The sequence below is a fragment of the Limanda limanda genome, chromosome 7, assembly GCF_963576545.1.
Source record: "Limanda limanda chromosome 7, fLimLim1.1, whole genome shotgun sequence".
In the NCBI taxonomy this organism is placed as follows: Eukaryota; Metazoa; Chordata; class Actinopteri; order Pleuronectiformes; family Pleuronectidae; genus Limanda; species Limanda limanda.
In genome coordinates, this window is record NC_083642.1 from 12,954,976 (window position 1) to 12,968,883 (window position 13,908).

Genomic DNA, 13,908 nt, shown 5'->3' on the forward strand with positions numbered 1-13,908 from the left:
GAGTTTGACCTGCACTTACTTAATGATACACAATAGATGATAAAGTGCTGCAGGTAGCCATTCCCACTGTGCCCACTGTGAGACTTTATGGTTACTTAAATCACCTCTGGCCCTGAGGTAATGTGATGGGGGGGGGGCACAATCCACAATTCTGCACAATTCAGCAATAAAGACAAGTGATCATCATCCATAGGGTCTTTTATGCAGGACTGCTATTGATTTAACAAATCAATAGCATTCACAGGTCTTGGGGAAGAGTTTCTGGGTTTGAGTCCACATGCCTCCGATCTGCTCCTCTGGAGCTGCGTTTGCATCTGGATCACAGCGGACATTTAAGCTAAAAACTTGGTGTAAATAGCCTCGTTCGGACTCAAATTTGAATACCAGGTCTGACGGGCACTTGGAATTCTGTTGTTTTCTGACGTTTGAAGAATCGATCACCATTTCCTCCAATTTTGGATTTTACCCCTGAAACACCAATAGTGTTTGGTGGACTCCAACACTTCACCCTCCCCTCCACCGACATACTGGTAATTAGATAATGAGTGCATTTTCATTTTTGGGTGAACTATCCATTTAAATTCAATATTGTTGTAAGATGGAAATTGTGAATGTGTCCTTTGAGCATTGTGATGAGAAATGGCATCTCTCTCTCTCTCTCTCTCTCTCTCTCTCTCTCTCTCTCTCTCTCTCTCTCTCTCTCTCTCTCTCTCTCTCTCTCCCTCCCTATCTTCGCTCTCCTCCCCTCCCCTCCCCTCCCTGGAGATAAACAGATATCCACAGGCTGCAGCTTTGGTTGGAGGACGAAGAAGAAAAAAAAATAAACCAACAGGGCTTTTGCCAGCGGGGAATTGGCCAAATTAAAACGTAAGCATGCAGTCGTTATATCATTGTCACATCTGGCCGGGCCACCTCCTCCGCTCCTGCTGTCGGTGCGGTCAAACCGGGGGCGACAGGAAGCACGTGGGGGGGTCAGTGGATCCGGTGCGCACTGACCATGCCTCCGGCTCGGCCCGGAGCGAACAGAACTTTGGCCAGCCGAGCCCGGGCATGTGAGGGGATCGTGACGGGACTGAAGGTAGGTTCCTCTTTTCCACTTCTCCTCCGTGCGTCCGTCCCTGACTTCTCCTGTTCTTCGTCATTCAACCAGCTGTTGCACGGTCGCGCTGCTTAAGTGAACCCGCCTTCTTTCACTGGAGAATAAAAGATGAAAACTTTATACTTATAAAAAAACAGACCAGAGGAAATAGGGGCTACAGTACTCTTTCCTTAAAAACAATTAAGGCTAATTCTTCCATCAATCTGGACAAAGCTCTTATATTTCCCCTCCCTGGTTTTTAGGAGGTGTTGAAAACAAATCAAACCCTCCTCAGTGAAGTATTTAGCCTAAATCAAAGTACCCTATTGGTAACTTGTACCTGTGCAGTTCTCTGTTAATGTTTCTCAATAATAATTCAATTTAAGAAAATGTATGAAGAAATGATGAATGAAACAGTATGAAGTTATTAAGTATCATTTATTTTATGAAGTTGGCTATTGATTAATAGATAGTTGATTTTATGTGTGTGAGTGTTGAAAAGAAAGGAAATCAAAAAAGTTCTGACCATATATATTTATGTTATACTCAAAATATATTCATGCCTCTAACGTTGACTTATATGTCAATTACATGTTAAATTTCCATGTAACTTTATAACATTAGTACAATGTAAAGTGCAACGTGTTTTCTATCATGTTGAGTTAGTGTGTTTAAATCAATTAACTTGAGAACTTCTACACAAAACATATGGAAATGTAATAAATGTAATAAATTGACAAAGTCAATTATTAAGTCATAATTATTTCGTTATTAAAAGGATGAATAGTATTCGATTTTTTTCTTCCTGCTCATGTTTTGTTGATAGGATGTCTATAAGTGTGTAAGTGTTACGGTTTTATTTCGATCATTTATTTGGATAACACTGAAATGGATGATATGAACTAAATTCAAAGTAGGCAGCAGGACAGGCATAAAGCTTCCTCTCCTCTGATACTGAATTAGTATCCAGCACCTTGGCTTGATTTCTTTCACAAAAACAGGCCTTCATAAAAACCCAAATACAGCTGTTACAGAAACAAGTAAGAAATAATTGAATTGTCGGCTCTGTGAAGGAAACCGAAAAGTGAAAAGCTCCTCTAACACCTACCTGAGATGACATGGCTCTGTAGAAAGTGCAACTGCTAAAATTATTGGAATTTACAGTAAATATCCCATTATGTTAAATAACCTAGTATTTACTGTTTGCATTTACCTCGTTGTCATGTGGTGTTTCCTTTGTCTCCTCTAATAGTTTTAGTCTTCTTTAACACACATGGTGGAGCATAAACAATATATGACTCCTTTGATGACCATTTCTTCAGTTCTGAAGATCAACAATCTATAGCCATAATACGAGTCTGTCCATGTCAGTAAGCTGATACTGTGAGGGAGAAAATCTGTCTTGAGGGTTCAAAAGTGCACAGTGTGTGTCATTTATAAGCAGATGTGAAGCTTCACTCAATGTACCCCGTGTATTTTGGAATCTGTGTGTGTGTGTGTGTGTTTCTGTGTGTGTGCACGTACATCACTTGTTAGTATGCTACCTGGGATTAGTGACTTGTGGAGAGTCAGACCAGATGGCCATATTTTCTCTGTCTGGATCTGGCACCAAAAAAGCTTCTAAAAAAACATAACGTCATATTTTTGTTAATGAGACCGGCTTAATCCTCACTGGGAGAGAGAAATGCCAGGGTGTGTGTGTGTGTGTGTGTGTGTGTGTGTGTGTGTGTGTGTGTGTGTGTGTGTGTGTGTGTGGTAAGCAGTGGAAGGGATAACACTGCGTGAGGGTGCTTTTTAGGTAAAATGAAATGCTCGTTTTGCATTTATTGCTCTCATTGGGCATTTAAAATAATAAAAAGCCTGTGTTTGTTTCATTGATAACGTCAGTCTGATAGTTGCCGGCCACAGCTGCATGTGTGGCATGTAACACTTTCATCCAGACAGACTCACACTGGCACATCAATCTTTTTGTCAGTGCCAGTAATTGAGTGCGTCTTGACAAAGCAACTAGATCTGACATGTCTTCCTTTTTCTTTCTTTTTTGACCAGACACATTAACCAGCAGCGTTCAGTCTTTGTCCACATTTAGAAGTGATGCACTTTAAATGACCTGTTCCTCCAGATTTAATACCTGCATTAAGATTTGTTTAAACCAGAACATCCGCAGCCGTCCGTCTGTCTGATTCCATCAAACTGCGTTTTTATTTATCCCTCTGCCTGAGTACATAACACAAGTCGCACCTTCAGCCTTATCAGTTTCATCGCCTCAGGTTAAGTCTCTGTGCTGTTTTTAGCTGCTCCACTGGAAATTTTTAATTCATCAGGAGGATTTTTGGCTGTACTCCGCTCATGCTGTTGTTGCCGTTGTTGTGTGCGTGCGTGCGTGGGTACGTGCGTACGTGAGTGTGTGCGTTTGTGTGTGTTGTCAAAAAGCCAGGGGAGGATTTTGGTCCCAGCTGCTGTGCACTGGGACTTGGCCTGGAGCCTGCAGACACCCATGTCAGCATCAGCAGCACTGAGAGTGCACGTAGACAACAAATCTGCTCCAGACAGACATATGGAGGAGGCAGGCGTGACATGAGCTAACTTATATTAAGATGTTTTATTTAACATTTTTGGGCAGGATATTGAATATCAGCCATCTGCACCAACATTTTATGGTTTATTCGATGGTTTAAGTGTCTTGGAAAACTGTCGAGTAGTTTTTTTTTGCGATCCTGCTCAATATCAGACAAACTAACAAACCATGACGAAAAACATGACCTCTTCTGTGGAGACAGTAAGAAGTTAGGTTACAAAGACAGTTGTAGTCTCATCCAAAAAACAACTTTTATCCACTTGAGTCCCTGGTCCCTGGTCTATACTGTTGCGCTATTTTAGTGTGTTTAATGTGTGTGTTTGTGTGTTGCATCTGCACTCGCTGTACTCTGTAATTGACCTGTCCATCAAACAGTCTCCATCACAGCATCATCAAAAGTTATCCAGCAAATTAGTGAAGCAATAGAGCACATGATAATTTTCAGGATGTAGAATTCAAACACGCACACTCACACACGCACACACATGCAATAAAAACATTTTTAGCTCTATTACTGAGAAGCATTGTTGGCTCTGGTTGTGCGAGCTGCATTACCAAATGGACATTTGTAATTCATATTTCAGTAAGTGATCTAGAAGCTCAGGAAAGAGGGCTAAGGTTACGATATTCGGATAATAGATGTTTGATAATTAAAAATGTATCCTCAATTACCATCTGTAATACTGGGTTTTTTTTAATCCCAAAATTGTAACTAACAATTATCTTTAATAAAAATTAAGTTGTTAATTATTTGCACAATTAATATTCATCCATATTGTGCTTATCAGATCTCTTTCCTTTCCTTTATTGTGGTATAAAGCTTTTTTTCTGAATGAAGCCACAATATCAACGCTGATCTTCACATAATGATCGATACTTTTCTTAAATGAGTAAGATCCGTCTTGCGCACCCTCGTCTCTCTCTCTCTCTCTCTCTCTCTCTCTCTCTCTCTCTCTCTCTCTCTCTCTCTCTCTCTCTCTCTCTCTCTCTCTCTCTCTCTCGCTGACACACGGACAGCCTGACTCACTCACTCAGACACATAAACATTGTCATTGGACACGTGTAAACTCAGACTTGGTGGAGATAGTTCAGTTTGGCATGGTTAAGTTGGCAGTGCGCAGCTTGTTTGATAGAGGCACAGAGAGGAGCAGTAGACTACAAACAGAGCCGGGTAAAAATTAAAAAATGTTAAATGCTTGAAAAGATCCTAAATGATAATTGTAAGCAGACAATGGACAACAGCACACAGTGGAGCTGTGCATGGCACCCTGAGTGTGGCTTTGTGGCGCTGTGGCAGGGATGTCTGCACTCTTGCCTGTGCAGCTGAGCTGTCTTGGCTCCCTGGGTCTGTCTCCCAGCTCTGTGCACTCTCCCTCGGGCAATGGAACTGCCTGATGGCTCAGTACCACTTTTTAAGCTCTTGTGCATGAGTTATCATGGAGTGAAGCTTTAGTATGAAGGTCCTTCCCATACCTGTGCTCAACCACCTGTCAATCATGATGTTTCATAGAGTTTTTATTACTTACCCTTACACAAATGAACACTTTAACCTTTCTTGTAAGAAGTACTTGGTCTGTATGAGAAGTGATGAATGTGAATTATACAGCATGTTAACCTATTCTGGTAGTCTACCAAATTATATTCACAAACCTGCCCAAATAAGGGCACTTTAAAATGTCACAATACTACATCAAATCTAAAAGAAAAAAATTTACTTAGCAAAAATTCTGTAAGGAAGCGACGTACTTTCAATCCCAAGCACAGTTCTCCACTATGTCGAAGCCCCACCACCTCATTCTTGTCTCATCCAATCACAACCAGACAATTTGCCTTTAGCCAATCACCTGTTAGCTGTTAACCTTCAAGTGTTGTCTGTTTTTTCGGTTGTCATCCCTCTGTCATTTCAGCACCATGAGGTTTTGTGTCTCACCTCTCTTCACCTTGACTGGGGATGCCTGAACTTCTACCCTCTATTCAGAAGTTTCCTCTCATGAAGTAATCAGCTCCGTTCCTCACCAGTGTCTATCCTCAGAGGAAGTTTTCTACATATTGAAACCATCTAATTCATAGCACTTTATGACCTTTTAGTTCAAGCTCATATGTGACAAAGAAAAGAGTCAAATATGCACAGTGAGAATCTGGACCCAGAGAATTATTAGCATTTAAATCAAAAAATAATCATTGAATTAATCTTTTTTTAACCAAAATATCAATTAATCAACTACTCATCACAATTAATGTAGGTCAAAGTCCTTTTAGACGCTGAACCTTAACTTTAGCTTTAATATAGTTTCGTGTCTATACATGGATTCTGAAGTTAACAAAGAAGATTTGGTCCTAAATCTGCACATTTTGTGTGTGTGTCTGTATCTGTGATGGCTCACTATCAAATCTGTGTTGATCTGACGGAAGAGATCCCTCGGCTTATGGCACTGAGCTGCCCAGCCTGCATTAATCTGCTTAATAGGGTCAAAACTCCGGTCCAAAAATATCAGCTCTACCAACCCATGCCCTCACACAGTCCCCCCCCCCCTCCCTCCCTCCCAAACCACCACCACCACCACCACATCCACCAGCATGATCACAGGATCATAACAAATGCTGCAGCGTGCAAGGTCAAACTTAGTGTATTTACTTGCCTTAATGTGAGAGTATCTCCGGTGATAGTATTATATAGTCCCCCCCACACACACACACACATACAAACACACACACGCACACACAGGGAGCGCACTTAACAGATAGGCCAACTGTGCTCAGCTGCAAACATCTGGCACACTGCAGATTTATTCTTGTGATAATGAATATTAGTCAGTAAAGTGTGTTGGAATTTGGAATTCAGTGTGTTGACGGGAGTGAACCATCATTTAAAGACAGAGATAATTTAGTCGAGTGAGAGTCACATTTCTGTGACAAAAGCGGACCTGACGACCAGTTCGTTTAAATGTGAAATATGCACCAGGATCAGCTGCAGGCAAAAGATCACCTGAAACTTTAATGAAGCCTCAACCCTGAGTGGAATTACTCAGGGATCTCTCTCACACACACAAACACACGGACACATCAAGAAAAAAAGAAAGTGGAAAAACCCCCATAATTCTGTACCGACCAATATCAGACAGACATAATGGCCGTAATACACTAAGCTTGATCTCTTTAAAAACCTTTCATGGCTTTAAAAGATCTGAAGTCAGCAGTCTTGATCCGCACCAAAAGCAAAATGGCGAGAATGTGTTGTCTCCATAGACTGTCTCTTAATGAGGAGCAGGCAGAAATGTGAGAACAGTAGGAGAGAGTGAGTGTGTTGCTGTCCGTATCTTTTTCAGTGACGTGTGTTAAACTTTCATAAACCTGTCTTCAGATAAAACACTGGAAAGTAATGTAAGTTGTCGCTGCGCTCGTCTCAAGTAGTTCACGTTTGCATCGGGTAATGCAGAAAATCCTCCGCTGCATTAATCAAAACAGAAAATGGTTAATTGTTACTCAGTGTAATACAATGTTGTGATGTCTGATGATGGCATTTCTTGCATCAGCTAGCAAAGCCTTAGCTCGCGTTTAAGCTAGATCTGCCTGAACATCTGCTCATGTTTACGCACATGTGGTAAAGTCACAAGGGCAAGCTCACTAAACTGCACAGTTGCTCAGCCCTGCGTGTAAGAGCATATTTCTGATGGAGATTCCCATGTTTCCCCCCTCCATACTGCATGTGTGCAGGGCTTTCCTGTGTTTCTCTTGCATCAGAGCTTCATATGTAGAACGACTTTTCATTCTTTTTTTCCACCATGTCTGCCCGTGTATTAATAGAGTGGTAAGAATAGTCATGTGTTGGCTTGGGCCCCATATGACACCTCTTTTTTTTGCTGTCCTACCACGAGTCAAGGTCACGCTTCCTCCTCGGAAGCATTTTGTCTTCACTGCTGCGATACACAGCTGCTACTGCTGGCCAAGGCTTTTACTTTCAATATATGAATGTATTACAGTATATGATACGTGTTGAATCATGTATACGTTTATCTTAGCTTTTTTGTGATTTTTTTTATCTAGTCATTACTTTGATCTTAAAGGGATAGTTCACCCAAAAATGAATATTCAGTCATTATCTACTCGCCACTATGTCGATGAAGGGTTTTTGAGTCCACAAGACACTCCAGGGGTAAACAGCGTTGCAGCCAAATCCAGTACAATTGAAGTAACTGGTGACCACTACTTAAATTGTAAAAAAACCAACAGAATAAAAACATAAAACGTCTCTATACTGCTCTTGTAGTGTCATGAAAGTGTCCGTAAGCCCCAACATTCAAATTCGACTTGAAGCGTCATTTACAAAAGTTCTCGCGAGACGAGATCAGGGAGAATTTGGCTGCAGTAACTATAGTAGAAGGATAACAGGGGACATTTCAGCAAAAAATATGGTGTAAATGACACAGTTTAATGTTAAACTCTATATTGCTTTAAATCTCGGTAGAATCAGAGTTTCTGTTTTGTTGTTTAATTTTTTCCCACTACACCTCTAATTCAGATTAAAGTAATTAGTATTTTTCCCAATATGTTTTCTGTGATTTATGGACAGATTTTCAATGGATTCTAGAAAAAGTCTTTATATGATCCCTACATTTACTGTTTCATTGTCCGTTTAGTTTAGTTTGGTTACTTTTACAACTAGAACTCAGTAGAGCATTAAAATTTGATTGATAGATATCAGTTCCCTAAATATGCCTGATTTCCTTCTCATCAAACTCTATTAATTATTACACAGTGTTATTGGATATCCCCTATATGTCCTATCCTCCCACCAAGTTTCGTGGAAATCTGCAGAGTGGTTTTTGCATAATCTTGTTGAGAAACAAAGGAACAGATGGCGGGGGGTACATAATCTGCTTGCTAGAGGTAAATATGCAGCACATTTGTTGTGATTAATTGACAGACATTAAAAATAGAATAGAATCATGATCAAATGTCTAAACACTTTAGAGAAAAGAAAAATCCTGTTTCAAGAGGATAAATAAATATATGTAAATATCAAACATCAAAATAAATATTGATGTGAAATTGAATGAGCCATAGTTTAACAGTGTTGACATGACTCTCCACATCCGTTGTTCACACATACTCATGGAGTGGAGTGGCAGCTTCCCTGCATGCCTGTGTGCACAAATACATTTTACAGCGTGAAGACAGGGAGGTATGTCAGGAAGGCAGCTCTCTGACTCTGTCAATCTCTCACCGTTCGTTCCCTCTCAGCCATGTCAGACACGTTAATGGATTTGTTAAGCATCAATTATTAAATGTGGTACTGTTAATAAGTCAGATATGGATACTGTGTGTGTGTGTGTGTGTGTGTGTGTGTGTGTGTGTGTGTGTGTGTGTGAGCATGTCGAAATCGGAGGATCTTATCGCACTGTTCCACTCCATTGGGCCTTGAGCACATCACCCAGATCAAGATGTGAGACAGTTTATAGGACACCTGGTCCACAGCAGTCACACACAAACACATCCACAAAATGAACAGTGTTTAGCATCAGATTATTTTACACTGTCTGTCTTTTTGTCCCTTTGTTCCTCTGTGTGCATGTCTGTTTGAATTCATTGGTGAGTGTGCATGTGTTCACATGTGGCCTTTGCCACAGCTCTAGTTTCTACTTCAGCGTAAGGTTACCCAATGCTGTCTGTGATAGATCAGTCATTCTGATCCTGATTGTGGCCTTAGCAGAGAGTAGCCGCAGTGGCAGAACGTGTGGAGGAGCCTTTTCTCCCCCTTCTGTTTGACCTTTTTACAGAATATTATACACACGTAGGTTTCTTCATAAGTCAGGTAAGGTGTTTTGCTGCTTGTAGCTTTGTCTGTTAGCATGCCTGGGCTGTTTGTACTGTATTTCTATTAGTTTTTCTTAATGCAACAGAAAGAGTCTAAAGAGCAGATGGAAGTAAATTCCTAAACCAGAGACTATCGATAGATCTTGGTAGAGACCGATCGATATGTATCGGTTGGCAGATAATACTGCCCAATATCACTGACATAGCGTTTTCGCTGAAATGAAAACTTTTACAGAATATCCAATGCAGAAGAGTTGTGCATTTAATTTAAAAAAAGATTCAGATTTTAAGTATTCGTTGTGTTCATGTTTTCTTTTTAAATACTCCTGAATATCAGTATCAGCACCCCCCCCAAAAATCCACATTGATCAGCTGGAGTTCTCAGCCCGACTGTAATTAAACATAAACGGCTGAATCAGTGCAACCCTTTGATTAGTTTAAGAAACACTTTGTCTTTCCAATTACTTTTAGAGACAGATATTTAAGAGTTGTCAGGTCTTTCTGTTGCTTCAGCAAAATTAAACAATGATGGCCTATTGATTTATTCAAAACAAATTAGGAATTTGACCGGCAGAGAAATATCATTGGCTAATTTCTATAATCTGATCTAAGAAGTCATTCCAGTCAAGGGTTGAAGATCGGAGGAAAGAAGGGTTGGATTGATCATTTTAGCTGAGTGGTGATTTGTCATTAAAGCATGTGTTTTGTTTCAATCGTTTTTTTCCTTTGACATTGATTTGTCAGTTTTGAATCAACCTTCTTCCTGTCCGGACAATCTCAGCTCTTGCTTCTCTTACCCCCTCATCGTCATCTTTTTCTTCTATCCTTGATAAACCCTCTGTCCAGACGTGCTCTCTCATCATCCTATCCCTCCATCTACCCACCTATCAACTGCCATTTTCTCTCACTGTCACTTTCCTTCCTCATCTCATCCAACCAACAAATCCGTCTTCCCAACAATTTTCATGTCATCCTCCTTATTCACTCAGCTGGACTCTCCTTCCCCCCAGCAGGATTGGTATCACTGGAGTTTTAGGTGGTGACTCATCTCTGGAGTCTTTAATTAAACATCTGCAGGCATCAGCACTCGATCACACACATGCACATGTGTACAGCGTAAGCACAATGCACACACAGATCCACATTCAGACGAATGCATGCACGCCTCACAAGTCAGCCTACAAAGGATTCATTGCTTTATGTTAATTAAGATACATTTAACAAAGACGTGAAAACAAACAGCAGAATAGAAACAGTCAGACTAGTGTATTCTCAAGGCGAGAGGAAATTAAGGGGCACGGTCCAGTTTATAAATGAGCCCTGGTGTCTGGAGGAAGTTAAGCCCAGGCTATCGCAGCACAGCCATTTAATTATGCACTAATGTATGCATGGCCCTGGTTTTCCTGTTCTACCCTCTCCTCCTATAGCCTGATTTCAGGTCACTCTAACAAATAAGCCCTCCATTAGCTACACTTACGTCCAAATGTTTGGTCACTGTTTTGTTTAATCTAGACTTCACTACTACGTGTTGTCTGTCTTTCAAAACTGGTCATATATCCTCCTTATGCCAGCGTTACTGCTTAATATCTTCTTTCTTTCTACCATTCTCTAGCAGCCCCAACCTCTTATTCCTCTTTCTCCCCTCATTTCTGTATCTCAAACTCTCACCCGTCTTTCTGGTGCTGGTGGTTTCCAGAGAGATGGGTGTCTAGGAAACGAGGAGTCATGATAGTATATGTACTTCCAGACATAATATTCTTGTCAGCTGATGACAATTTTCACAAAACAAACCCTTCACCATTGAGAGGAAGACACTGACTTTCTCTTTCTCTGTGTCTCTCACTCCACAGGATGGAGAATTCGTCCTGTTAGTGTAAGTTCTCCTAACGACAGGATTCTCTGGTTCTCCGCTGCTGAATCCTGTGACTGAGCCGCAAATCTGTCCATTTGTGTGTGTTGTGATTGTCTTACTCTGGGGTATCAAGGCTTGGCACTGGCTGAACTGCCGCCATGGAGGTGGCCCTGGTCGACTTTGAGAGCCTGGATGAACTTGACGGCAGTCTTGAGGATGAGATGGACACCTATGCTGATGAGACCACAGCTCTCACTGTGGAACTACCCCCAGAGGACAACAGGTCAGGCGGCAACTACCTTCGGCGAGCTTCTCAACTTTCCTTTACACCCTCCCACCACAGTATTGTGCCCTCCTGCATTTGGGAATCCATATCATCTTCACCCATTCAAGAGGCACAGACACTGGTGGTGCCCCAATCCCCTACGATACCATCCCCAAGCAGGCAGGGGCGCAGTAGCTGCGCCAGCATAATCTCCAACTGGAAATTGTTGCTAAGTAGTGAGGGCACTAAGGAGAGTGAGATGATCTTCAATCAGCTTGCTAAGGAGTGTTGCGAAGATTTATTAGCCGATAAATCTGGGCTCGATGATGGAGAACAGAAAGTCATCATCAACATTGCTGGTCTCCGTTTTGAGACGCAGTTCAAAACATTGGACCAGTTTCCTGAAACTCTGCTTGGAGACCCTTTGAAGAGAATGGATTACTTCGATCCAATGAGAAATGAGTATTTCTTTGATCGGAACAGACCCAGTTTTGACGGGATCTTGTATTACTACCAATCAGGGGGTAAGATCAGACGACCAGCTAATGTTCCCCTTGATGTGTTTGCAGATGAAATTGTGTTTTATGAGCTTGGAAATGAGGCCTTGGAGCAGTTCAGAGAAGATGAAGGATTTATAAAGGATGTTGACATACCTCTACCTTCTAATGACATGTTTAAGCAATTCTGGTTACTGTTTGAGTACCCAGAGAGCTCCAATGCTGCCCGGGGTGTAGCACTTGTGTCTGTTTTTGTTATTGTCATATCCATCATTATTTTCTGCATGGAAACTCTTCCGGAATTTAGAGATGACTCTGACCCAGTTGTACCCACAGTTCTACAACCTTTCAACCAATCCAGAGGCAACACGGCTCCACCTGGTGCCAAGACCACAACCTTCACTGATCCCTTCTTCATCATTGAGACCGCCTGCATCACCTGGTTTTTCTTTGAGCTCTGTGTGAGGTTTTTGGTCTGTCCCAGCAAAAAGGATTTTTTCCACAACCTCATGAACATCATTGACATTATATCCATAATCCCCTATTTTGTTACTGTGATTACAGAAATGGTCACAACGCCAGAAGTGAACTCAGGGCAGAACATGTCTTTGGCCATTCTTCGTATCATCCGCCTTGTACGGGTGTTCCGTATATTTAAACTCTCACGTCACTCCAAGGGACTGCAAATCCTGGGACAGACTCTGAAAGCCAGTATGCGTGAGCTTGGCTTGCTCATCTTCTTCCTCTTCATTGGAGTCATCCTTTTCTCCAGTGCTATCTACTTTGCTGAGGTAGATGAGCCTAACACACAGTTTGTCAGCATACCTGATGGATTCTGGTGGGCTGTGGTTACCATGACCACTGTGGGCTATGGGGACATGTGTCCCATCACCTTGGGGGGCAAGATGGTGGGCACCCTGTGTGCCATCGCAGGTGTGCTGACCATCGCGTTGCCTGTTCCTGTAATTGTCTCTAACTTCAACTACTTCTACCACAGAGAGACAGAGGCAGAGGACAAGTTGCCTTTGAAAGATGCTAATGAGAAAGACATGAAGACTGAGACAGATAACAAGCAGGGTAGCAACACCTCGCTCAATATACCCAATGGCTTCTGGCAGACATTCAATTAACTGAAGGACTCTGTTAAGAAGAAGACGAAACTTCCACAAAGCAGTGTAATCATTTTTAAGATATAGAGAACATGCAGAGATTTAACTTTCATGATTTGTCTTGAAGAAGGACTAAGAGAGGTATCTTGTTAGTATACTTTAAAAATATGTTTTATAGTAAAATACAGGGCATACCCTTTTACCTCTTTAGTGTCTATTATGAGAATGACACATTGTAAATAACAGACAAGTCATGTTAAAGATGTCAACATATTACAAGTTTACTTTGTGTTAGGACAATTTGTTTGTTAAGCATAAAAAAACCTTATTGTCATATTTCAGCAGTATATATGTTTAAAGATGTTTTTATAATTTTGGTCTTATTTGTAGTATCTTGGCCATTAATCCTAATGCTTATAACATTTTACGCACCAGCTTGACTGCTGAGATTTTTGACACACAGACTTGAAACACAACTTTAAAAAAAGTAAAATGTCTTCAAGGGCCATGAAAGTACAAGAGTTATACAGGTTTTAACCAGACACATTTAATGAGAATAAAAGAGAAGAGTTAAATGCCACCAGCCTGCGTGTTATATGGAGCCGCTTCTTGGCTCAATTTATAGGAATGACCTTTCCGCTGCTGCAATAGCTGACAAATGATGTTTATGACAGTAACTTTACTGACTTACTTCACTGATAGGTCAATAGGTTGT

The 13,908-nt window shown here is 41.2% G+C and overlaps 1 protein-coding gene across 1 annotated transcript; it reads left to right on the top strand.

The window, feature by feature from the left end:
- Window positions 1–11,480: 11,480 nt before the first annotated feature.
- kcna10a (potassium voltage-gated channel, shaker-related subfamily, member 10a) lies at window positions 11,481–13,214 on the top strand. Its single transcript, XM_061074602.1, has one exon. The coding sequence runs from the start codon at window positions 11,481–11,483 to the stop codon at window positions 13,212–13,214; it is 1,734 nt and encodes a 577-aa protein (XP_060930585.1).
- The last annotated feature ends 694 nt before the right edge of the window (window positions 13,215–13,908 follow it).

Bases quoted from the DNA above. Each gene is read 5' to 3' on its own strand.
- kcna10a (XM_061074602.1), top strand. From the start codon at position 11,481: ATGGAGGTGGCCCTGGTCGACTTTGAGAGCCTGGATGAACTTGACGGC.